The 27,971-nt window shown below is 36.7% G+C and overlaps 1 protein-coding gene across 22 annotated transcripts in view; it reads right to left on the bottom strand.

Annotated features, from left to right (window-relative positions):
• Positions 1 to 16,430: 16,430 nt before the first annotated feature.
• Ptprd (protein tyrosine phosphatase receptor type D) overlaps positions 16,431 to 27,971 on the bottom strand; it is a 1,026,094-nt gene continuing 1,014,553 nt past the window's right edge. For all 22 annotated transcript variants that reach the window (XM_074051871.1, XM_074051878.1, XM_074051881.1 and 19 more), the window contains 3 exons: positions 25,171 to 25,325; positions 22,109 to 22,244; positions 16,431 to 20,124 (listed from right to left, as the gene is read on the bottom strand). In XM_074051871.1, coding sequence (XP_073907972.1) covers positions 20,056 to 20,124; positions 22,109 to 22,244; positions 25,171 to 25,325 — 360 coding nt within the window. In that variant the 3' untranslated portion in view covers positions 16,431 to 20,055. The remainder of the gene's footprint in view (positions 20,125 to 22,108; positions 22,245 to 25,170; positions 25,326 to 27,971) is intronic.

The following is a 27,971-nucleotide window of genomic DNA, read 5'->3' as shown; positions in this document are numbered from 1 at the left end:
GCATAGCTATCACCAATATAACTGCTGGATAAGGAAAGTATATAACTATGAAATGCTTAACTGCTTTCCTGCATGCAAATTTGCACTCAAACAAACAACATGACAGGTTTGCTGCTTTACATACTCACCAGCTCTTGATATTCACTAGCTAATTGAATATTAGTTGTCCTGGTGTGAGTATATATTAGTATTACATTGTGGTTTTAGTTTGGCATTTCCCTTACTTTTTATAAAATTGAGTAGTTTTTCATATTTTTTTAGCAATATAGCTATCCTTTCTGTGAAATACCTATGCAAGCCTAATGCTTACTTTATATTGGATTATCTGACTCTTCCTTATTGATTTATATGGATAGAGAACCTTAGTTAGTTACAATAGTTAATACTCAGTAAGATTCTAAGTATGTTAAAAGAAAAAACTGAGAGCAATTAAATTTAATGAATTTTACTTCTGCAAAATAAATAATTCTAGAACTGTGCAATATTCCAAACCAAAGATAGTTCAGAATTTCCCACCTTACCTCATGTGCAGATTATTTTTGCTGATAAAGAAAGAGGTATACACAATCTGATAGCCTTATATGGTTATAGTCTTGGAGTTTTCAGCCTCTGATTGGCTAAGAAGTTCTGCTGCCATGAATGATTGTTTAAGGTTCTGTTGCTTGGTTACAACTGGTCACTTGTAGGTTAGGTTACAATAATTTTAATGGCAGGCTAAATTATAATTCACTATATATGGAGGCCACTTTGCATCAAACCTATTGTTCAAGCATGGAGGCTGGATTTGGACTAATCTATTTCAGTTCAACAAGTGCTATGCCCTTTTCAAATTATCTGTATTGATGATTTACCTATCACTTCTGCTTAGATCATTTTGCAAAGGTTTGTCAATTTCACAGCCTTTTAAAGAATGAACTTTTAACTTGAACCTTGCAGGTACTTGCTATTGTATATTTGTTTTCAATATCATCTTTCCCTTATATTTACTGCTTCCTTCTTGCTTCTCAGAGGTGAAATAGCTTCATAGTTTCAGATCTTACATTTAAGTCTTATTTTGAGTTGGTTTTTATGACTAGTAGGATTCTAGCTTCATTCTTCTGCATGCAGATATCCAATGTTCTCAGCACCATTTATTGGAAAGGCTGTCCTTTCTTTAATGTATAGTCATAATACCTTATTGAAAACTGTTTAGCTGTAGATGTGTGGGATGACTTGTAGATTCTCTATTCTATTCCACTGGTCCATATCTGCTTTTATGCCAGTACCATGAAGTTTTGATTATTATAGCTGTGTAGTATATTTTGAAGTTAATGTTGCATAATGCCTCATGCTTTGTTACTATTTTATAGCTATTGTACATGGGACTGTTTACTTGATTTCCAAGTCAGATAATTTGCTCTTTTTGCATATAGCAATGCTACTGATTTTTGCATTACGTTTTTGTATATTGCAACTTTGCCAAATTCATTCATTAGTTCTAATATATTTTTAGTGGAGTGTTTGAGGTTGACTACATATAAAATCATGTTGCACACAAACAGCAACAATTTGACATCTTTTTGCATTTGAATGTCCTTTATTTCTTTCTTTTGCCTAATTGCTCTGCCTAGGACTTGCTGCACTATGTTGAATAAAATTGGTGAAAGTGAGCATCATTTTTATCATGTTCCAGATTGTACAGAGAAAGCTTTCAGCTCTTCTCCATTCTGTATAAGCTATCTGGAGGAGGAAATCCAAGATGGCTACTGGGACACAGCCACAGACCGCGTGAGCTCTGTGAACCAGGGACTTTGCTGAGACGCTGGAGACATGCTTGGCTGAGTTAAAGCACCAGGGAGAGCCAAAAGTACAGCATTCTAAACCCCTAGATCATGGAAGGCTTCTCCATTTCATGATCTACCAAAAAAACAGCTGTTCCCACCCCATAAGCCTGCCAAACCATTGCTACATACTGCTGGGCTCTCTGCACTGGGCCTCAGCTCCACACTGGATCCTTGCCCTGCAGGGATCCCTGCCCCTCAGGTCCCCCACCCTTGGGCCCTGCCAGATCCCTGCTCCACTGGGATCTCTGCCCCTCAGTCCTGCCAGAAACCAGCTCCATGTGAGACAGCCACATCCTCTGCCCAGCCAGGGACCCCGCCCCTTGGACCACACTGGACCTCAGCTCTACAGGCTTGCCAGATAACTGCTCCATCAGGCTCCTGCTCAGGATGCCACAGGAGGGCTCCAAACCTGCCTAAGAGACACAGAGAGAAGACAGGACTGGATGTTAAAGGAGTAACATCAGAACAACTAAGACTGTAATTCTATTGTTCCAGAACTGTTGATTTTTTTGTTTTTTGTCTTCACCAGACAGTCAAACCCTTAAAGAAGGGTTTGATCTTTCACCATTGTGCCCATATTTTCACTTTTTTTTCCTCTTCATTCCTTTGTCTTTCCTTCTCTTTCTCTTTTTTCTTCTTCTCTCTTGGTTTTGTTAGTATTAATATTGTAACCCAGATAATACTAAATAACACATAATCCAGGGACAGAAACAGTACCTAGTGGAAATATGGGTAGATGAAAAAGGGATGGAAACCATTCTTCCCCCAAAAATAAAGTAGTACAGGATTTAGAGCGAAATGAAGAAAACAGATACCCAGATCCAGACTCCAAAAAAACAAAGATAAACTATACCAAGGAACCCAACGAAGCCCACAAGAACAACCTGAAAGAAGAAATCCTACAAGTAATTATTAAGAATTTCATAGAAATGTTTCTAGACTTGGTCAACCAAAACATACAGGAGGCACTCAAGAAATTCCAAGACAACAAAAATAAATAGTATGAGAAGACACAGAAACAATTAAATGAAATCATAGGAGCCCTAAATAAACACCAAACTGAAATACAGATCACCATAAACAGAGAGATAAATGAATTAAGGGTGAAAATTGACAATATTAAAGAGGAGGGATCCGCAAAATGGAAAACCTCAGGAAAAAAAAAAAGAAACAGAAATACAAAACAAAATGGAAGGCCATTCCAGCAGAATAGAACAAACAGAAGACAGAATCTCAGAACTTGAATATGAAATGGCAATTAAAGGAAAAACTGAAGAACTATTAGTTAAACCACTCAAGACCTATGAAAAGAAAATGCAAGAACTCACTGACTCCATCAAAATACCAAACCTGAGAACAATGGGTATTGAAGAAGGAGAAGAGGTGCAAGTAAAAGGAATGCATAATATATTCAACAAAATAATAACAGAAAATTTTCCAAGTCTAGAGAAAACTATGGCCATTCAGGTACAGAAAGCCTCCAGAACACTGAACAGACCTGACCAAAATAGAACTACCCCACAACATATCATTAAAACAACAACTACAGAGACTAGAGAAAGAACACTGAAGGCAAGAGAGAAAAAAACAAATAACATATAAAGGTAAACCCATCAAAATCACAGCAGATTTCTCAACAGAAACTTTAAAAGCAAGAAGAACATGCAGTAAGGTCTACCAGGCATTGAATGAAAATAACTTCAATCCTAGGCTACTCTACCCAGCAAAACTATCATTCAAAGTAGATGGAACAATAAAAGTTTTCCATGATAAGCAGAAACTAAAACAATATATGACCATCAAGCCACCACTACAAAAGATTCTCCAAGGAATTCTGCACACAGAAAATGAAAGCAAACAAAACCATGAAAGGGCAGGCAATACCAAATCACAGGAGAAGAAAAGGCAAGAAAGTAGAGAGTAACATTGATTCAGCTGTACACAATCAAACTCTTAATCAACAAAGCCAACTACATGACAGGGATCACCACATACCTATCAATACTAACACTGAATGTTAATGGACTCAATTCCCCCATCAAAAGACACCAATTGGCAAACTGGATTAAAAAGGAAGATCCAACAATCTGCTGCCTACAGGAGACCCACTTCATTGACATATACAAGCACTGGCTGAGAATGAAAGCCTGGAAGATTTACCAAGCCAATGGTCCCCGAAAAAAGGCAAGGGTAGGAATAGTTATCTTGGACAAAGTAGACTTCAAACCTACATTGATCAAATGAAATAAAGAAGGACATGCCATACTAATAAAAGGGTAAATACAGTAAAAGGAAATAACAATTATCAACCTATATGCACCTAATGTCAATGCACCCAATTTCATCAAACATACTCTGAAGGACCTTAGAACATATATAAACTCCAACACAGTGGGAGTGGGAGACCTTAATACCCCCCTATCACCAATAGATAGGTCATCCATACAAAAAAATCAATAAAGAAATCCTAGAACTAAATCACACCATACATCAAATGAACCTAGCTGATGTCTATAGAATATTTCATCCAACTTCTGCACAACAATCAGTCTTCTCAGCAGCTCATGGAAACTTCTCCAAAACTGATCATATCTTAGGGCACAAAGCAAGCCTCAGCAAATATAAGAAAAAAGAAATAATACCATGCATTCTATCTGACCACAATGCATTAAAACTAGAAATCAACAATAAAAACAGCAGTAAAAAACATTCAAACCATTGGAAGCTGAACAACACATTGCTCAATGATCAATGGGTCATTGATGAAATAAAAGAGGAAATATAAAGTTTCCTGGAAGTTAATGAAAATGAAAACATGACCTACCACAACCTGTGGGACACAGCAAAGGCAGTCCCAGGAGGAAAGTTTGCAGCCATGAATGCATATATTAAAAGGACAGAAAGATCTCAAATCAAAGACCTAATACTACAGTTCAAACTCCTAGAAAAACAAGAACAAGCAAATCCCAAAACAAGCAGAAGGAAAAAAATAATTAAAATAAGGGCTGAAATCAATGAAATAGAAACAAAAAAAGCCATACAAAGAATCAATGAAAATAAAAGCTAGTTCTTTGAAAAAATAAATAAGATTAACAGACCCCTGGCAAACCTGACTAAAAGGAGGAGATAAAAAATCCAAATCAATAAAATCAGAAATGCAAAAGTGTAGATAACAACAAACACCAAGGACATCCAGGAAATCATCAGAGACTACTTTGAGAGTCTATGCTCTAATAAATTTGAAAATTTTGAAGAAATGGACAGATTTCTAGAAACTTACAACCACCAAAAATTGAACCAAGAGGATGTTAATCACCTGAATAGATCTATAACACAAAAAGAAATTGAAGCAGCAATCAAGAGTCTCCCCAAAGAAAAGTCCAGGATCTGATGGATTTACTGCTGAATTCTATCAGACTTTTAAAGAAGAACTAATACCAACTCTCCCTAAACAGTTCCATGAAATAGAAAGGGAAGGACACTGCCTAACTGATTTTATGAAGACAATATTACTATCATCCCAAAACCAGACAAAGACACCTCCGAAATTATAGACCAATTTCCTTAATGAACATTGATGCAAAATTCCATAAAAAAATAATGGCAAACTGAATCCAACAATACATCAGAAAGATCATACAGCATGACCAAGTTGGCTTCATCCCAGGGATGCAGGTGTGGTTCAACATACACAAATCTATAAATGTAATGCAGCATATCAATAGAAGCAAAGACAAAAACCCCTCGATCATCCAACAGATGCAGGAAAAGCCTTCAACAAGATCCAACACCACTTCATGATAAAAGCTCTAAGAAAACTAGGAAAGAAAGAATGTACCACAACATTGTAAAGGCTATATATGACAAACCTACAGCCAACATCATACTTAACAATGAAAAACTGAAACCATTCCCCCTAAAATCAGGAACAAGACAAGGGTGTCCACTATCCCCACTCCTATTCAACATAGTACTGGAATTTCTAGTCAGAAAAATTAGGCAAGAAGAAGAAATAAAAGGAATATAAATAGGTTAAAAAAACTGTCAAAATATCCTTATTTGCAAATGATATGATCCTATACCTTAAAGACCCAAAAAACTCTACCCAAAAACTCTTAGACACCATAAACAGCTACATCATGGTGGCAGGATACAAAATCAACTTACAAAAATCATTGGCTTTTCTATACAACAACAACAACAAACAAACTGAGAAGGAATATATGGAAATAATTCCATTCATAATAGCCTCAAAAATGATCAAATACCTAGGAGTAAATTTAACAAAGAATATGAATGACTTCTACAAGGAGAATTACAAACTCCTGAAGAAAGAGATAGAGGAAGACTACAGAAGATGGAAAGTTCTCCTGTGCTCATGCATTGGTAGAATCAACATAGTAAAAATGGCTATACTACCAAAAGCAATCTACATGTTTAATGCAATTCTCATCAAAATCCCGATGACATTCATCACAGAGATTCAAAAATCTACCCTAAAGTTCATTTGGAAACACAAGAGACTGCAAATAGCCATGGCAGTACTCAACAAAAAGAGCAATGCTGGAGTTATCACAATACCTGACTTCAAACTATATTACAAAGCAATAGCGATAAAAACAACATGATACTGGCACAAAAACAGACATGAACACCAGTGGAACAGAACAGAGGACTCAGATATGAATCCACACACCTATACCCACCTCATTTTTGACAAAGGTGCCAAAAATATACAATGGAGCAAAGACAGCCTGTACACCAAATGTTGCTGGGAAAAGTGGTTACCTGTCTGCAGGAAACTGAAACTAGATCCATGTCTATCACCTTGTATTAGTATCCACTCAAAATGGATCAAGGACCTAGATATCAGACCTGAAACTCTGAAGTTACTACAGCAAGGAGCAGGAAACACTCTGGAAATACTAGGTCTAGGCAAAGACTTCCTCAATAGAACCCCAGCAGCCCAGAAACTAAGAGAAAGGATGGACAAATAGGACTTCATAAAATTAAAAAGCTTCTGCACAACAAAAGAAATGGTCTCTAAACTGAGGAGACCACCCACTGAGTGGGAGAAAACATTTGCCAGCTATACATGGGACAAGGGACTGATAACCAGAATATACAAGGAATTTAAGAAACTAAACTCTCCTAAAATCAATGAACCAATAAAGAAATGGGCACGTGAACTAAACATAACCTTCTCAAAAGAAGAAATTCAAATGGCCAGAAAACACATGAAAAAATGTTCACCATCTCTAGCCATAAAGGAAACGTAAATCAAAACCACACTAAGATTCCTCTTCATGCCTGTTCGAATAGCCATCATCAAAAACACCACCAACAACAGGTGTTGGCGAGGATGTGGGGAAAAAGGATCCTTGGTACACTGCTGGTGGGAATGCAAGCTTGTGTAAGCACTCTGGAAAAAAATTTGGAGGCTTCTTAAAAATCTAAACATAGACCTGCCATATGATCTAGCAATCCCACTCCTAGGGATGTACCCAAAAGAATGCAACACAGGTTACTCCAGAGGCACCTGCACACCCATATTTATTGCAGCACTATTCACAATACCCAAGTTATGGAAAGAGTCAAGATGCCCCACTACTGATGAATGGATTAAGAAAATGTGGTACTTGTACACAATGGAATTTTACTCAGCCATGAAGAAGAATGAAACCTTATCATTTGCAGGTAAATGGATGGAACTGGAAAACATCATTCTGAGTGAGGTTAGCTAGGCTCAGAAGACCAAAAATTGTATGTTCTCTGTCATATGAGGACTTTAGATCTAGGGCAAATGCAGCAATGTGGTTGGACTTGGTTCACATGACAAGGGGAGAGCACATACGGGAGATATAGGAATAGGTAGAAAACCCAAAACATGAAATCATTTGATGACCCCACCCCAGAGGAACTAATACAGCAACCTTAAAGTGACAGAGGTTATCATGAGAAGGGGATCAGGAACCAGTGTAAAGATCAGTTAGAGATGAATCAACATGGGTTGTAACACATTTGTACATGAAAGCAATGCTAGGAGTCTTTCTGTATAGCTATCCTTATCTCAACTAGCAAAAACACTTTGTCTTCCTTGTTATGCTTATGTCTTCTCTTCAACAAAATTTGAGATAAGGGCAGAACAGGTTCTGCCTGGAAGCGAAGCGGGGGAGGTGGGAAGAGGGTGGGAAAGGGGGGATGGGGGAGAAATGACCCAAACAATGTATGCACATGTGAATAAATGAATAATTTTTAAAAAAGGTATCTGTTGACCTTTTATAAGTGTCCTTTATTATTTTGAGGTATGTTCCTTGTATGCCTAATTTGTTCACCATTTTTATCTTGAAGGGATGATGAATTTTGTCAAATGCCCTTTCTGCATCAATTAAAATGACCAAATGGGTTTGTCCTTCATTCTGTTGATATGATGTATCACATTTATTAATTTGCATATATTGAACCATCCTTGCATGGTTGCTGGCATGAATCCCACTTGATTGTGGTAGATAATCTTTTTTTCTTAGTATTTTTTGAGGATTTTTTGGAGGGTGGTACTGGGATTTGAAATCAGAGCCTTATGCTTGTGAGGCAGGTTCTCTACCAATTTTTTTCCTCACCATTTTAACTTTTAGTTATTTTGTGGATTAGATCTTGCATTTTTGCTTGGGGTTGACTTTGGACTGCAATTCTCCTATCTATACCTATTAGTATCTGGGATTATAGGTGTGACCCACCATATCCAGCTTCTAGGTTTGTTGTTTAGAGCTAGGGTCTCATTAACCTTTTTGCCCAGGCTGGCCTCTGTGATCCTCCTATCTGTCTCCTGAGTAGCTGGAATTGCAGCCATGAACCACCATACACAGCATGTTGAGGATTTTATGTCTATGTTCATCAAGGATGTAAGCCTGCAGTTCATTTTTTTGTTTTGTCTTTTTATGGTTTTAATAATAAAGTGATACAGGCCTTATAGAATGTGTTTGGAAGAATTCCTTCCTTGTCTAGATTTTGGAATTACTTAAGAATTGGTGTTAGTTCTTTGGTAGAACTCAGCAGTGAAGTCATCTGGTCCAGGGCTTTTATTTTTTAATAGGGGTCTTTTGTTAGTAATTCAATCTTGTTACTTATTATTGGTAGGTTCAGGTTTTCTATCTCTTCTTGATCCAGTCCTAGTAAGGTATGTGTTTCTAGGAATCTGTCCATTTCTTCCAGTTAATCAATTTTTTGGCATATAATTATTTATAATAATTCCTAATGATCTTTTGCATTTCTGTGCTTCAATGTCTCCCTTTCATCTCTGCCTGAAGAGCAGATTTTTTGAAAAAATTTAAAAGAATAGGCAAAGTTTAACTAGACTGAAAAAAGGAGAGGGGAGACTTTAAAAAAAAAGTCAGAGATGAAAAGGAGACATTATAGCCCAGAAATTCAAAAGATCATCAGGAATTATTATAAAATTGCTCTTTGCTTTATAGATTATTCATATTTTTTTTTTCTTCAGTGATATTAGAGGTTGAACTTAGGCCTTGCACCTGCTGGTCAAGTGCTCTACCACCAGAGCCATGCCTTCAGAACCTCTTGCTCTGGCTATTTCTGAGAGGGGGTCTTTTTGCCAGGGGCAGGATCATGGTCCCTTTATTTGTTATTCCACACAGCTGGAGATGACAGGCAAGCACCACCACACCCAGCCATTGGTTGAGACGGGTCTCTGAAAGTTTTTTTCTGGGGCTGGCCTGAAACCATGATCCTCCCAGTCTTCACCTCCCAAGTCATAACACCATAGGTTCAAGCTACTGTGTGTTTTTCTAGCCCTTGAAATATGGAAATACTTAAGATATGGCAATAGATTGTTCATTTGAACAGTTTGTTTTTTCTTTTTTTTACATGTATCCAACAGAGAATCTTTTCCATGCTAGGCAAGTGCTCTACCACTAAGCTTCAGCCCCAGCCCTAGGTCTACATTTTTGATGTAAGTATTGATTACTGTAAACTTCCCTTTTAGTACTGCTTTTTCTGTATTACATAGATTTTGGTGTGTTGGACCTCCATTTTTATTTGTTTCAAGAAATTTTAAAATTTCTAAGTTCAGTTCTTCCTTGATCCATTTGCTGTTCATAAATTGTTTTATTTCCACATATTTGCATAATTTTCAAAGTCTTTATTTTTACTGATTTCTAGCTTTATTGCATTATGGTCAGAAAAGATGTTTGATATGATTTCAGTTTTGTTCTATTTTTTGAGATTTGTTTTGTGGTCTATCATATGCTCTGTCCTAAAGAACCCCCCTGTGCTGATGGGAAAAATGTGTATTCAGCAGCTGTGGGTCAGAAGGTTCTGTAGGTGTCTATTAAGTCCATTTTGGCATGGACCATGGTATTTCTCTGTTAGTTTTCTGTTGGATAATCCATTCATTGCTGAAAGTGAGGTGCTGATTCCTCAATTTTAATTTTTTTGGAGTCAATCTTTCTGTTTAGATCCATTAATGTTTGCTTTATTTATTTGGATGCTTTCTGATGTTGGATGCATCTATATTTAGAATTATTATTCTTTTGAAATTGACAGCTTGTATGCCTGGGGAATGAATTCAATCCCTTAGAAACTGAGTTTTATTATTTATGAAGCTGGAATTATGATGAGAATGTAATGAGTAATGAATGCTGGAGAAATTAGAAAATACAAACTGTGTGGTATTATGGTCATCACACTTTTGTCTTTGTTGGATTCCCCCACCTCCAAAAAAAACACTTGAAAATACACAATGTTGTCATGGGATGCTCTTGACAACAGGCCTTGTGAGAGAATGAAGAGACCAAGACAGCATAGGAAGAAAATGAATGGTGATACCATGGCAACAAGAGCCTCAGACAATTACAGGGAGACGGTGAATGGTGTTGTAGAGTTGCTTTGAAATGAAGTAAAGGGCCCATACCTTTGTACCCTGACTCACTGCTACTGGGGAATGGGGGTAATCTTGGATAAAGCAGTTCCTATGAGTAGATAACAATTCCCAGAAAAGGGCTCAGATGTGATCTCTCAGTGAGACACACGGCCAGAAACTGGGGGAATAGTGGCTGGGTCCTGAAGGAAGGATCTTGGTGTTGCACCATTGCTTGCACCACAGTGCATTGCTCAAATCTGTTTGATCTGTGTAATAAGTTTATCTTATTTGAGAACTGCTCCTCCAGAATTCTAGTTAGTCTCTTTTATTGCAGAAATTTACAAAAGGAAATTTAGTGGGATATACTATAGTCCCAGATGCTGTAGATGGATTTAGGTTTATGTCAAAAGCCCACCCTTATCTATTATTAATTCTAGATTCTTTATATATAATAGCTAATACCTCTGTTGACTTATGTGTGAAGCAACCCAGACCATTCTTGGGGCGTTTTTCTCAGCATATGGCTACTTCACTTGCTTTTTTTTTTTTTTTTTTGTGAAATTGAGCAAGGGAATAAAAAAAAAGAAATTGACAGCTTTATCATTATATAATCTTCCTTGCCTCTTTTTACTGCTTTTGATTTAAAGTGTCTTGTTGGATGTAAGTGTGGCTACTCCTCCTTTCACTTGTATTACACTTGCATGGAACATCTTATTCCATCCTTTCCCTTTTACTCTCCACGTGTCCTGAGGGATACAATGAATTTATTTAAAGTAGCATATCGTTGGGTCTTGTTTAATCATTTGCTCTCTTTTAACTAGAAAATGTATTCATTTATATTCAAGGTAATTATTGATAGGAAAGGTTTTACCATATCTATTATGTTACTTGTTCTCTAGCTTTTTGTTTGTTTGCAAATCTTTTTTTTATTGTATTGATTTTACATTTATTTACATGTGTATACATTGTTTGGGTCACCCCTCCCTCAACACACACACACACACACCCTGTTTTTAGGCAGAACCTCTTGTTCTCTGATTTTGTTGAAGAGAAAACGTAAGAAATAATAAGAAAGATATAGCATTTTCACCAGTTTGAGATAAGGATAGCTGTACGGAGAGATTCCTAGCACTGCTTCCATGCACATGTGTATTACAACCCACATTGGCTCATCTCTAGTGCCTTACTTTCTTCCTCTCTTACAGTCCTCCTTTGTGGTTGCATGAATTAGTTTAGTAGTGTGTTTTGATTCCCTGCTTATTATTTTTGATTTATTACAGATTTTTGCTTTGTGGTTGCCATGAGACTTACAAAAAGTCTTTTGATTATTACAAGCTATTTTGAAATGACAGCAACTAAACATGATTGTAAAGATAAAAGCAAAAACAAAAACGAACAAGGGAAAATATATTAAGAAACTTCTCTATTTCACTCTATTTCTTTCTACATTTTGGATTTTTGACATCCCATTTTACATCTTCCTATATTGTCTATCACTTACAATATAAATGTAGTTTGTTTTTAGTTGTTTTGTTGAATAGTCTTCATATTAAAGATGAATGGTTTTCATGCCATGTAACAATATTAATATATTCTGGATTTGTATTAATTGCTCTAACCCATGAGTTTTCTAGCTACTTATGCTTTCTTCTTACTCATTAATGCCCATTAAAACCTCTTTCTTTTAGTTTGAAGATCTTCCTTTAGCATTTCTTGTAAAATGGGCCTGGTGAAATCACAGTCTCTCAGTTTGTGTTCATACCTTTATTCCTCCTTGATTTCTAAAGGATAGCAATGTTTAGTACAGCATTCTTGGTGGACAATTTTTTTTTTAACTTCAGCACTATGAAGACCTTATGCCATTCTCTCCTTGTTAGTAAAATTTCTGCTGAGAATTCTGTTGTCAGGCAAATTAGGATACCTTTATGTATTACTTGTCTCTTTTCTCTTGGAAATCTCTTCTCTTTCATCTGTGAGACTCTGGCTATAAGACGTCATGGTGCACACTGGTTAAGTTTGACTGGAGATATTTGACCTTCTGGTTCTTGGGTTTTGTATCTTTCTCTACACTTGGGATGCTTCCTGTTATTAATTCTTTGAATAAGATTTCTATCTTTTTGAACATTCTCAAGTCTTTGGACCCCAATGACCTGAATGTTCTTTTAATGTTGTCCCAAAGTTTCAGTAAGTTTTCTTCATTCCTCCTTTGATTATGCATTTCCAAATACACTGTTTTTGAGCTCACTAGTCCTTTCTTTTGTTGGATCTTTCCTGTTACTGATGCCATCCATCATGTTTTTGTTTTGCTAAGAGTATTTTTCAGTTTAAGAATTTGATTTTTAAAAATTGCTTCAATACCTTAAGTTTCTCTGTTAGAGTATTAAAATATATCTTTGTGTTTTCTTTAAACTTATGGAATTTCCTTAAAACAGCTGTTTTAAATTCTATGTCAGTTCTCCCATACTGAGTATTGCCTGTCAGTTTCAGGTACCTTATTTTGAGTACTAGGTAATATAATGCTGTCCTTAACACTCTTGATACTTGTTGATATGTGACATCATGTGAGCACTGAAGGATTAGGTATTCCAATCTTTCTAATCTGGTTGTTTGTGCCTGCCTTTCCAGAAAGTCTAAGCAGGCTGCTTATTTATCTGAGCCTGTAATGTCTTTCACTAATTCAGAAATGGATGGTGGTCATGTACAGATTTGCTAAGAGTCTGCTATTGGTGTATTGTCACTGTTTCAGTAGTGGAGGGCAATCCAGCTCCAGGTTTATCCCAAATATACTGTTGGTGTATTGTTTAGAAAGAAACAGGAGAATACTTAGAAAGGGTTGTCTCCATAAGCCTCTCCGTGGGGCTGCAGTAGGCACAAATGCTCCTCTACATTTACTAATTTATGGTCACACTCTACAGGATTCTTGCTAACCCTGGACAGACACCCACTCACAGACTCCTATGTCACACCTGTGACCAACAATGCTGCTAATGTAAGTTTCATACCTTGAGCCTACTTACAGCCCACAGAAACCAGTGTGACACTGGGATAGGACCAAGGCCATGCTGCCAATGACTGTCTATTTCTGAGGTGGACACCTGACTCAAGACCACTGTGGCCAGCCACAGGTGGTACTAACTGAAATCATAGAATTCTGATAGACTGGGGCTGCATGTCTTCTCTCAGCACTGGATCTGTTTCAGAGATTGACTATATTCAGCCTAAGAAATAGAGGCCACTAGGATCTGCCCAGTGTTAGGTTGTACCAACATAGCACTAAGTTCAGGGCAAAGTTTTACACTTACTACCATGTCCTGCCCCCAAGTGAATACAGTCTTGCACCATGCTATGAGGTTGAGCTAGTGTTGGTGAGAGCAGTCCCTTGGCTGCCAACGCTAGCACTAAGATGGGTTAAGTCTGAGACTCAAAGCCTCAAAGACCTGCATACTCAGAGTAGTATATCAAGAACTAAGCCACAGCTGGCAGCTATGTAGACCAAAACATGAGTCCATCCCAATGAGACACATCTTTGCCTACTGCCAGGTCATTTATGGAGTCCTATCTGTGAACACTTGTCTTGTGACAGCTGTGCGCCTGAGGTTGGGGGATAGGGATGAGTGGTGGGGACAGTCCCTGACCACCAAAGCTGGTGCTAAGTTGCGTCACACCGGAGTCTCACAGCCAGAGACCTGTATTGTCTCAGGAGGAAGGTGGGTGTACTCCAGGCTTACTCCAAGCAGATGCAGCAAAACTGGACCTTGTCCCACCAGTGTACAGGTCTCTGCTGGGGCTGGACTTGAGGATCTGTCTGTGATCTCTGACCTGCCTATGGAGACTTTGGTTTCTTTCAGGTGCTGAGCCTCACCACAGTAGACTTAACACTGGGTTCCAAGGCAAAGCTATGTGACAGCTTTCACGCTCTCCTTCTCAACAGGTGGATTCTTTCTTCCCTGCTCTGTAACCCAAGGTTGGAGAAGTAGAAAGTCAGCTGCCCATCCAGTATTCCTGTGGCTGTGTCCATGGGACACACTTGCTATACTGGGATGCTTGGAGTTGGGGGAGGGGTAACACAGGCAACTATTTCCTGTCTGCCAGTGTTGTCTTCATTGTCATTGTTATGATTTGTGTAAAATCAGGCAGAATGGGCTTTTACTTGATTTCCTTAGCTCTTATGAAGGTAGTTTGAGGTGTGAATAACTTTTTAATTTGTTGTATCTGTAGAGAGAGATACATGGAGGATCTTACTGAGCCATCATCTTACTTACATTTTACTTTATTTAAATTTTCTCAAAAAGTTTATTCATGAATAAGACTGAGTGAGCCCTAAACTAATTATTACCAAGTTATTAACTAATATTAACTTACATCATATTTGGTCACCTTTAGCATTCTAATGATTTAAAACAATGAGCTACAATGATCAAAATAACAAACATGATGCATTGTGAACTTTTTGTCATGATGTTCTGATTAAGGATTACGTGCCTATAATCAATAGGGTCATAAATCTGCAAAACTAAAGGCCAATTAGGCAGAGTAGATGAATAAGTGAGCGAGAGAAGTTGTTTATTCAGTACCAGGACTTCCAAAATAATGCTTGAAAAATGGGATTGTTTCATTCTGTCATTATTTCCATGACATCATGTTTTCTCTATGTTGATGATTAACATACCTGTGCATACCTGAACTCATTAGATTGATTTGCAGCCACTGTCTCAACAATATTCAGGTTAAATCACTAAAACCCAATGAGCACATTTTCTCCTCCTATCCATGTTTGTATTTCCGAAATGATTACCTATTCCAAGTCAGGTCAGCTAAGTCAGTAAGAATCTACTCCATTTAAGTTTTGTTTGTGCTATCAGGAAAGTAAATCTTCCACCTACTTGGCTTGTGGTGTTATAATTCTGAGGCTTCCAGGGACCACAACAAGGAGTGTTAAAACTAACACTAAGAAAGTAGAAACCAGGCAGGTAGATGGGGAAAGATGTCAAATCTGCAAGACATCACTTGAGTTCTGAATCCCATTATACCTGAAGACTGTCTTCTTTCTCTCTCAGTATGAGTCTGTTCTTAGGTATTTTATGTGAGCAACAAACACCATTTTTTCCCTACAGGACAATTTGAGTCAGACTTTGTTATTGACAATTCAAAGTTCTAATCTCATTGATACTATATTTTCATAGCACTTGTCATTCCTTCAGTGCTAACCTCTCTGACTATCTGTAGTCTCTATGTAAATAGCAGCTTGTAGCTCACTTATTTGAACCACTTCCTCAGTACCTAGAATAGGTCTTATCTATTATTACAACTTAAGTGATAGTGAATGACTGAGTACATAATCCAAGCCAAGTATTTCTCAGCCATATTCCCAAACCCACCATTTAAATAAATTAACACCATGGTCCTACTTTTATGTGCGTGAGAGAGGTGGGTTCTTTGAAGAAGATGATTATATTTACATATATCCTAATGCACTTTATAGAGCAGTCATCTTTCACAGAATTAAACATTGTCTATAATCTCTAATATGGATGAAATCAATGCTGCTTTCTTTGCTGTATGAACTTGAGCCTCAGTTTGTGATCAGTGGAAAGTGCTTATCTCAAGGTTGCACTTGTAAACAGACTTATTACAAGTACAAAGGAAATAACTACTTAATCAGAAGGGAAGCAGGAACATATAGTCCATTCGAAATTAACATGCTGGAGTGGACAAAACCCATAGACCAGGGCTGCATAACACTGACATTTTTATTAGAATTCATTTGTAACAAATGGAACTTGTGTCAGCAAAGAACTGATTTTCATACAGACTTCTTTCGCCACCAATGTAACGAAGTAAGAAAATAAAAAGCACGCCTTTCATTCTGTAAAACATTTACGCGTACTACTAATTAGAGGTAATTGTATTTTTTTAACAAGCCATTTTACAAGTTATTTTTTTTTTTTAGTTTTCAGTCTATGCATCCAAAACGAGAGCAAAGAACACAACTGTTATTATCTTTGTAAAGACACTCCAAGCTTGGATGGCAAAGCCACGTAACGGATGGATAGGATGGATCTGTAGCCTTCTGATCTCTGCTGGAGTATCAGGGCACCCATAAACCCACAGGAAACTAAAACCTCCAAAGGAAAACATAAAGGGAATTAAAAATACAGAGGGACTAAAACAAATCAAAAACAAAAAGAAGCAGGAAAGGGGGAAAAAAAAGATATGCGCAGTATTGCACATATATTTTTTCCCCCTTTCCTGCTTCTTTTTTGTGTTATTTACACACACACAAATGAATTTCTGAAGCAGTTTCTTACAGATGGGTTCAAGTAATAACATTATTGGGTGTAGAATCAATAGGGCAGTGCATAGTACAAAGGTATAGAAAGTGCAAAGTTCCCTAGAGGCCCTTCCCTCCCCTGGCTGTCCTCGCTGTTGTCTAACCATGCAAATCATTTTTAAAAAAGAGCTAAAATAAAGTTCTGTACAAATCACTTTTTATATATTTTGATTTTTTACCATTGTAACTAATTACAAAATTATACATAACTACACGTACATAGGTAAATAATAGCACCGTACTGGTTATGATGATGAAAATAATTGGAAACTTGAAAGTTTATGATAATGACAGATAAAGATGTTTACCTGGGAAATTAAAACTTGAATGGTTGTACAGAAAAGTACAGAGTGGAATGCACATCAATGACAGTAAGGGAGTTAGTTCTAGAAACAGCTCCTGAACAGCAAGATATCTGGAATAGTCTCCGCCTCCTTTGTCTATGGTATGCATCCCATTCATTTTCTTGTGATTATTGTCATCTTTCCCTCTGCCTCATGGGCAGTTTTTGTTTTCTTTTCAAGGGAGACAAACTTGCTCAGCGGTCAATCATTCTGGTATGCAATACTGCATCAGTTTCTACATGTCCAACATGGTATGTCTGGATGATGCAATGTCTGACCCCCTTTGTTTCACTAAAAGAAAATTATAGCACTGAGTAATCTGGCACTTGGATAAATCTTTAAAAGATACAAACTAAAAGAAAACAACAGACCCACACAGTGCACATTCTTCTCTGGTTCTGATGTAGGTTAGAGAGTCTCATTCTGAGGTAGCCTTCTAAGATACTTTTTTTTTTTTTTAGTATTATATATATTTTCTTTTTTCTATTTTTTTTTTTTTTTTACAAAAGTGCTCAAATATGATGCTTGCGAGTGTTTGGTCTCTTGGATTTCGTTCTGCTAGTGATGGGAAAATGTGAAAACAAATATCCTTTTATGCAGAACATCCATGAAGCTAAACCAAAATATAATGATAGCAAAACTCTTTTAGAGTTATTAGGAGTTTGGGGGGTTCTTCAAAATCATGTAGTATGTGGCAAACTCATGCCACCATCCATGGCTTCCTAGAGAAATGATGTTGGAAAAATCTTTTTTTGGGGGAGTGACATATTAATTTCCCCTTTCAGAAAAAAGTCCTAATGGAATATCAATTACATCCCAAAGTTGCCAATGATGTTTATTACTGAAATAAGTTTGGTACAGTAACTGTACATTCCAGAGCAGATTTGGAAGGGATTTTTAAATAAAACAAGTAGTTTTTCCTGATGTTGATGAGTACGAATGGAAGGGTCCTGATTATCCAAGTGCTTTGGGCTGGTACAATCACTAACATCCCCGACTTGGCTGAAAACTAGGAATGCATATTATTCAAAGAGTTTTTGTACATGTGGTAAACAGATAATGCTTTAATTGAAAGAGTAACAGATATGAACAACTAATGGAAATACGAACCAAAAGCTAAAAAGAAATGCTATTAAAATAGGCATCAATTATAAGGCACTCTAAATGCAAAACTAAAACCAAAACAACATACAGCACTTCCCAGGAATGCTGTGTGCCATAAAATGTTTCTGATTGAACAGAGTAACATGAGTTTGGCTTTGCCCCTGTTACATATCATAAATGCAAATTTCATAGCACATACTATAGACAATATACGATTGAATACACTTTTTTTTTAAAAAAAACAACTTGATAGCTGATATATTACAACATTCTCCCCTCCTAAAGGGATATGCACTGACCTTTCCCACATGCACACCTCTTAGATATTTAATAATTTTTTATTGCACTAGAGTGTTAAAAATATTGAACTTTGTTGGAAGCCTGACTAATAGAATGGTATTTAGGAATATGAGTGGGTGGATGGGGCGGTGGGGGGAAAATGGATAGGAAATTAGGGGGTGAGGCTTAATAATCACTGATGTGCATTCCTCATTTCCCTTTAAAAATAAAAGTTTTATAATATTAAGAAATACCAATATGTCTTAAAATTAAGAATCAATTTAAAAAGATGTTTATGATAGCTTTTATACCCTTAAAAAACTAAATCATGGAAGAACTGAATGATAGCTAAATCTATCTTTTGTGGATACACTGACTATATATACATAGACACCCTTATAAAATATGGATATATATGTATATATGTTAGCAGCAGCTTTATACTTTGCGCCTCCCTGTTGATTCCAAAAAACAAAATTCTCTTTGATTATTTGAAGAGAGCGGGTAGTTTCTCATCAGTTAAAACCAAACAGAAGTGTACAAGTAATATCTGATGAGACCGATACTGTAGATGAAGAATATTGCACAAAAATGTGCAAATTTTCAAATTATTTGATATTTCTACAAGATACTACAGATAACAGTTCTACAGCTTAAAAAAACCTACCACTTGGAAATAAAAAAATGAAGAGTTAGGTTAACTTTTTTTTAAAATTCACTTTTATCGAATGATACATTTTGTTAAAAAAAAGTTGACACAGTTAGAAATGAAACACAGGTCAGCAGTATCTTTACAATACTAAAAAACTAAATCAAGGACTCTCTTTTTAAACATCCCCACCCTTACCCCTAACATGTAATTATGAGTGTCATGGTGGGAAGGGGCGATGTGGAAGCAAGAGTCCATCTCATCATGAGAAGCCACGCCAGCAAACACCTCCCGCTGAACTATAGCACGTGCTGGCAAGTTCTTTGTTAACTGTCAAGAAATCCTGAACAAGATGGTGGTTCTTTGCTGTGATTTCTTCTTCCCTTTATTTTGAATCCTTGAGGTTATCTGTAAAGCAAATCCTTCAGATGCCTCACAGTCAGGGTTCTCATTATTTTTCAGGTTAGATTATCAAACTGAATTCTTGGTCCACCTGGAAGAGTTTTTAATTTGTTCTGTGTGTAATAGTCCCACTAAGTGGTTGTTAGCTAGAAGTTAAGAAGGACTTCTCAAGTGCCCTGTATGGCTCAGAAGAGACTCCGTGGATATTGAAGGGCCTGTAGTAAAAATCCAGAAAGGGTCCAGGGTTTCTACGTTGCATAGTGGTCAAAGCTGCCCAGGTATTCTAGTGCGGCTCGATAGCAAAACTGGTACTGATCCTGCAGGAGACAGGGCGTGAGGAAAAAAGGAGAAAGGACCACGAGTATATTTTAATAGAAAAATGAAAATCAGTATTGGAAAACAAAGTTGCATATACATGAGAACTAATTCACTACTTTCTTAATCAATTCAAACCAATGACCAATCAGTGGTAGTGAACAGGAACAATTAGCCACATGGGGTGTGTATTAACTTTGCCAATCAATTTGACTAAAATTATCCCCAATTCTAAACAGTGACAGCTCCAGTGAACATTATTTTCTAAGTAGTAACAACCAGTCACACCAGCTGAACATACAAACCTCTTAGGTGTCATAGTTGTCACCTGTTTTCTTGTGGTAATTAATTCTCAGGTTGCAAATTTAGAGATGCTGACACAAAAGCAAACTGTTGGGCCTGGTATGGCTGCACATGTTTGTAATCCCAGATATGCGGGAGAGTCTTGAGTTTTGTCCAGAGCCGGTCTCGAACCATGAAGACCAGCTCTGGGGAAAAATTCAAGACCCTATCCTAAAACTAAAGCAAAAAAGATCTGGGGGTAAGGCTCCTGAGGTAAAACACAGACCTAGCAAGTACTCAAGCACAGCCAAATGCAAACTGTTTCTTAACGAAAACTGGATTTGTATTTTTTGGACTACTGCCAACTGGATTTGAGTAAAAAAAGTTCTGATAGAACAGTAGACCCGTATCACCTGCAATCAGAATTAATTACCATCATTTCTGATGTTCATATCTGAGAGAGGCAGATCAAAGGTAGCTGGTAAGGAACACCAGGTACATTAAGGCATTTACATAGGGCTGTGGACATTAAAGCATTTTATTTCTGAAAATGGCATCAAAAGATTGGTGCCATTAAAAAGAATACCTGTGTCATTTGGCCTAACTCAGTGCGATTGCAAGTTGTCTATTCTAGAAAGGCCCATACTGAAATAAAACAGTATGAAATGTGCCCTTTTTCAAATAAGGAAGAACACTGTCATAGCAGAATAAATCAGAGCATTGTTGGGGAGATGGCAAAATAACCATTTTGAGACAACTATAGCGATGAGAAAAAGTAGGATTTTCCTCACAAAAGAAACTTATTTTCAGTAGCCAATGGGGCTGAAAGTAGATAGTTTCTATTTTGCTTAAATGTGCATTTTTCTACAATAAAAATGGTAATGTAAAATAAATGGCATTTGCTTTCCTATCTTGTCACAGTAAGTTGCTTGGCTAAGTGTTAAGGCTTTTTTAACATCCAATTTCTCTCTGTCACCCCCAACACCTATTACGTTTGTCAGACTGACACAATGTTTTGAGTTTTACAAGCCAAATGCTCACACTATTTTGAAATCAAAGTCTGAAAGATTGTGAGTAATGACTTGAAGGAGCACATATAAATTCCATAATTTTGTGGCTGTTTGAGGGATATAAACACTACCACTCATATTATTCTTAGAAACAATCAACAGGCCAGATTGGCTAATCATGAACTCATATTATCCTTAGAAATTTCATTATCAATTAGTGGAATGTAAAATGCAGGACTAATTTCTTTAGGTTTATACATGACCCGAATATTTTAAATGGCTGTAGTTAAGAAACGAAATACAGAACAGATGATGTCCCTGTAGGCATACAGAAAGAAAATGTAGAAATAAAATGGGCTGAGAGTATATACTATGTGCCAAACAGTATGCTTTTTATATACTTATAAATAAATAGGTATATTATTTATAGTAATATATACATGAGACATGAAAAATTGACACTTGCAGGCTAAAAATGGTCAAATGGTGATAATTAAAAATGGTTCAACCTACTATAGAATCTCATGTAATCACCACAATAACAGTGATACATTAATATTGTCACCCTATTTTAAAGAGGAGGTAAATGAGGTTTAAAAATATTAAACACTTCAATGCTTTTCTCAAAGTATTTTGCATCTAGTGTTAAGTGTCCCTGGACTCTCAGATGTTCTGTCATGGAGATTTTTCTCACCTCTGTCTGCACCATGGCTGGTCGTTGTGTTCTTAACATTTTGACGGTCTGGAAGATATCTACAACTCCTTCATATCTCATTCTTTCCAAAACAATGCTCAGTGTTATGAAGACACCAGTTCTTCCAACGCCCGCACTGCCATGATTACAAAGGCAACATTACTAGATCATATGTTCATAGTCTTGGCCCCATTTGCTAGGAGGTAGACATTCTTCCACCAGCTTCCACATTCAAGTTTCCCCATAACATTGTTCAGAAAAATGTGGAAATGAGTTCACTACATGAATTCTCATGGGATAGTGTGCTACGATAATGTGCAAATAAATAATTAGCATTAAGTCTTATAAAATACAATGACTTTTTAAAATGGTATAGAACCCCAGTAGAAAAGACCAAGACAAAATTAACACAATAAAATAAGTGGATAAAAGGGAAAGTAAATAAAATATAAACTTTTACTATTTATGCAGATCCTGAAACTATAATAATTCAAAATAAGGAGAAATAGAGTGTCTTCAATTGTTCAGTGCATTAATCACTTTGTGAGTCACAATCCATGCACAGTGCCCCATCACTTAAAACATCATGTAATTATATAACAAGGCATACAGACTATTTAAATATTGACACTGGTTTGGATACAAAATAAAGAGATTCCATAACAGGGTTTTTTGACATGGGAGGATGTTTCACTTAGTCTTTGGTAGGATCCATGAATGTTCTATACGTATGGGTTATGGAAATGTCCTATTTTTTCCTATTTCATGAAGCTTATAATTTTCAATGAATTCTCAAAGAGGTTTTCAGTCTAAACGAATAGCTAAGAGCCATTGATTTCTGCACTTATCTACTTGTTTTTAGGTGACCAGCACCTAAAACCCCAGATTCTATCACATTAGCAGGGTTTGAGTTGCTTTCTGTTGTCTTTACTATTTCAAGACAATTCCAGAATCTTCACAGCAGCAAGAAAGAAAATTAATTCATAACTCTTGTGCACTTAAGTAGGAAAGCATCTGGAGGTTTAGGTAATGAGGAAAACAGTGAATAATCCGAAAAATCCCTCCATTTTTGGATCCTAATTAAACGGCATGTGTAACGCTTGGGCACAGGCTGTAGAAAATGGATGGATTCATTTACTTGGGGATGTAGCTGACAGGCATATATATAGTATGTCCCTTTATAAACTGCGATTTCTAAAGAGTTTAAGCAGAAATGTTAAGTGTGGCTTTAAAATCCATGGGCATGCTTTAAAAAGTAGTTGAAGATATCAACTCCAACAGCAATCAAAGCTTCTGTTAAGATGACATTGAGAGTCCCTTTCAACCTTCAAAGTCCTGAGAGACTGATCTACAATCTTTTTTTGTTAAATGGTCCAAGTACTTCAGATTCTCTCTTATCTTGATTTAATTGCTCAAAAGTAACAAAAAATATGTTTCTAGGTTTTTATTAAGCATTTCTAAGAGAAGAACAAATTCTGAATTTGACTTTACCTTGTCCACTAGCTAGAAAAATAGGTAGTATTTTCAAGATATTCCCAAAGAAAATATCTAGAAGTCTTCAAGATGTATTCATCTCTATATGTATGTATATATTGGCATTTATTCTAAGGGAGTATTCAAGTCATTTTGTGATGACAAAAACAAGGAGAAGTAACACACTTATACACTTATGGGAATGCCAAAAAATAAAAACATGTGTTAAATATACTTTTGTTCTTTACTGGAAAGCTTGAACAAGTATTTGGGCATATCATGTTAAAAATTAAAAGAAATGCCAGGTATTTCAAACCCAGTATAAAACATCCATTTTGAATATTTGACTCCGTGTGTCACTTCCCTACAAGCTTTTTGGGTTGATAGCACAAAATAAGTGGGTTTCTCATATAATACACCATGCCTAAGTAATAAAGAGTGCTAGAAAGGATACTAGGGATTGGAAGTGACAAAGTCTGGAAAATTTCCCTATGGTCATAGAGCAACATAATATTTGAACTAGGACTAGAACACATATCTTGAAGCCCAAGTCTAATATTTGTCCTATTTTGAGATCCTACTTGTATTTGTTAAGAACTATAGCTCTTAGCCTGATGCTGGTGGCTCACCTATAATCCTAGCTACTCAGGAGGCAGAGATCAGGAGGATCACAGTTCAATGCCAGTCTGGGCAAATAGCTGTGAGACCCTATCTTGAAAAAACATATCACAAAAAAGGGCTGGTGGAATGGCTCAAGGTGTAGGCCCTGAGTTCAAACCCCAGTACCACAAAAAGAAAAAAAGAGAACTATAGTGTTTTTTTGAAGCACTGAAGTATAATAAACCTTTTCAAATTGATTTCAAGATTTTGATCTTAAAAAGATTAGATGCGGAGACTTCAAGTTGCTAGAATCCTAAAATATAGTAGCTGAAATAAAACTAGGTAAATTCCTTTTCCTACAGGTTTTTGCATAGTGACTTCCAAAAGCACTAAGTGTGTGGTGAATGTCTAAATCGTTTACTTGGTATTTCTATTAACTTCAATGACTTAAGATATAAAATATTCTAGAAAATGTTTCAAATAATTAAATTGAAGGTGCTCCATTTTCTGCATAGCAACAATTTTCAAGCAAATTTCATTTTTAACAGAGATACCACTCTAATCACTTATTGACTGACAAGAATTAGTATTGTCATTAAGTTTTGATAGCTATTTATAGTTTTTCCAAGAGAAACACAGGAGATATAGAAAGATAGTTAAACTTTCAATTCTGTGAATGTATGGCAAATAAGAAATGATTAACAGAATATATTACCAACAATTCCTGGTAAAGTGAAATTAACAAGGAAAACCACAGTTTGGTTTTTCTTACATGAGGTAAATTTTGGGATTAAAAACTTTGATTATTTTCATTTTATAGAAAGAAAGAGAAATCTTTTAAGATTCACAATACATTTCTGAAAATAAACTTCCAATTATACAGATTCACTGCAGCAAGTTTGGATAGGAAGTGACACCACCACTTATTTTCAAAGGTGTTATTGCATTAATCATAAATGTAAAGTTAGCCCTTGTGATTCTCAGCTCACCTGCAATGGACTGAAATGGGTCCATCTTGGCCAAACTGCTCCTTTGTTTTATGGACTTGGCCGATGAAGTCAATAAATCCTTCTCCAGACTTTGGCACTCCTTGTTCTGGCCAGTCAGTGAACTGGAACTGCCTTACTGTTCGAGACTGGCCGTCCTTTAGAGGGAAAGCCACAAACCCAGCCACCAGGAAGGGTGCCAGGAGGATTCAGCAAGCACACAGACCACAAGAGCAATCATAATGTTTTTGGTTTTTTTTCAAAAATAAAAAATGGTAGAAAAAGTTAGGAGCATGTTCAACTGAAACTTAGTTATGCGCATCTTCTATTAACATTGTCTATATTCATACATATTTAAATCACAAATGTATTCACTCTCACAATGCCTTGTTAAACACCTATGTTCTCTGACAAGAGAACTGTGAGGCTATTTACTAATAACAAATTCTTCAGAGACCCAAAGTTTGGGTTCAGAGTCATGGGTCATGCCCACAGTCTTTCCAAAATGCAGCATAGAGTCTCTATTTCAGAACCAATAACAACTTAATATTGAAAGGACTTTCCAGCATATCATCCAAACCATTTGATAATTTCACATCTACCATTCTTGCTTATTTCTAACATTATCAAATGACAAATGGTGACATTTAAAGGATCTGACACAAACCAGCTAGTTGCTTCTAACCTGGATGCCCCGTGTGTCTCAGAGGCACACAACTTCTAGCCATAGCATGATGCTGTCAAGCACCCCTTAAGGAGACCAAAGAGATTATTTGTAAAAATGCCCTTTGCTATAAGAGGATTCTTTCTGGTTGACACGAATTAAGTAGGCTGTAGGGAGCTTTTACAAAGACAACTCGAAAGGAAGAAAGAAAACAAGCCAGATGTAAGAGGAGCCTTTTCTAAAGTGATTAGGCAAAATTGCTCTGACTCAAGAGGTATAATGGTATGAAAAGAAGATACTGAAGCACTTATGGTTCTTTCTGGAATTCTTTGGAAGCACAAGGAGAGCAAGAGGGACCCTTTGCTTATTCATCATATAAAAGGGTTAATCAACCCTAAGCTTAGAGGGACTGATCCCATTTGAAGAGGACTTGCTCCCAAATGGCCTCTTCTATTGGAAGAGGCTTCCAATAGAAGGCATATATGTTCACAAGATTATGGCGTAAGTGGACAGAGACTCAATCTTTCTCATTCAGTCTATTCGAGAAAAGAGGGTAGCTTGTCATAAGATGGACAATCAACTAGACTAGTAGGCACAGGGTAGATTCCTATCATTTGGGGATAGAGGTAAATCAGGAAGATCACACCAAATTTGTGAGAACACAGAGGAATACAGAAATAACTACTTGGATGCATAACTAGTTCATAGACAGTTACCATGGAATCATGATTTACTTCCCTGTTTCTGGAAAAGGTTTGGAAAGTTATGGAAGCAATGTCAAGGGTTAGGTAGTAGTGCAGATTTGTTCTCCTCCAAATGTCCTGGGGATTTCATTTCTGAATGTTGCTTTTAATAGGAAAAAGAAGTCATGTGCACAAACCCTTACTATTTGGAGGAGAAACCACCTGATTCCATAAAGGTTACCTGTTAACAATACTGTATTTTCAAGTGCCAAGTTGCTTTCTGAACTGAGGAGGTGAAATTAAAAGCACACCAGGAGCACAAACAGCAATTGCTATGGTAGCTAAGGAAATTACACAATCACGGGTAGACTTTAAAAAACATGTGAGCAAGTTTCAATCTTCTTTTGCTTATTGTGGTCAGATTTAATTTGGGAATATAGGGAGTAGGAAAGGTGTTTCTGCCACTGGTAGACTTGGTCTTGTGTTCTCTCTTATAAGAAATAGTTGTGAGTTTACTTCTAGTGTACTTCAAGTTTTACTCACACACCTAGCTTCAAATTCTAAAAAGAATTTTTCTCTAAAAAGAAAAAAAGCATTTTGTTTTTTAAAGCAACAGGGAAGTAACCAAGGCATTCTTGATTAAACAACTCAAAAATGAGACCTAGAGACATAATGACTGCCTTGAGTGCAGTGGACATTAGGGTAGTTAATATTTCAGACTTTCTAGGATTAACAGGTTTGTCACCTGGGCCAACCCTCCTGATAGTCACTTTCTCTAGCTCTTCAAGTCAACAGCCAGGCTTTGAGGATTAACAGACAACCTACAAACATGAATTTGGAAAAAAAATATTTTCCAGAAAGCTCTGCCATGGAGTTTTATTCAACCACCCACTGTGGCAATTCCAAAAATAAAGCAAGACTTTAATCTGACCTAGTCTTCCTTAAGATGTGTTTGTAGTCATGGTCTGAGAGTGGCTAAAGGCAAAGATATTAAACTTTTTGCATAGAACATCTTACATCAGGGCTGAACCTTGGACTCAGCAATCTTGATACAAAATGCAGAATGAAATTTAGCCAGTAAGGGTCATGGGTGCAAAGCTCTCATGCACAGACACATTAGCACATGGAGGAATAAACCACTCCAGGAATCAAATTAGAATGTGCAAAGCTTGTCAGATTCTTCTAAGGAATGCCATTTGCTCTGCAGTTTTAAAATCATACCAAATTAACATCCAAGCCCACATGACCTAAAGGGCTTTGAAAACAAACAACATATTTACAGCCTCGAGAAATGAAGGAATCAAATGATCTCCAAAGAGAATGAGCTGAGAAGGTGAATGTAAGCATAGTCCACCAATCAATAAGTGCTTCCTAGCACAAGCACTCACCAAGTGTATCCCCAAAGTTGGGCTGCAAGATGTTATCTTTGAATGGAAGCCAAACCTGGGCTTATGAGA

The sequence above is a fragment of the Castor canadensis genome, chromosome 13 (assembly GCF_047511655.1).
Source record: "Castor canadensis chromosome 13, mCasCan1.hap1v2, whole genome shotgun sequence".
Lineage (NCBI taxonomy): Eukaryota > Metazoa > Chordata > Mammalia > Rodentia > Castoridae > Castor > Castor canadensis.
Note: the sequence above shows the minus strand (reverse complement) of the source record. Positions and strands in the feature narration are given on the sequence as shown.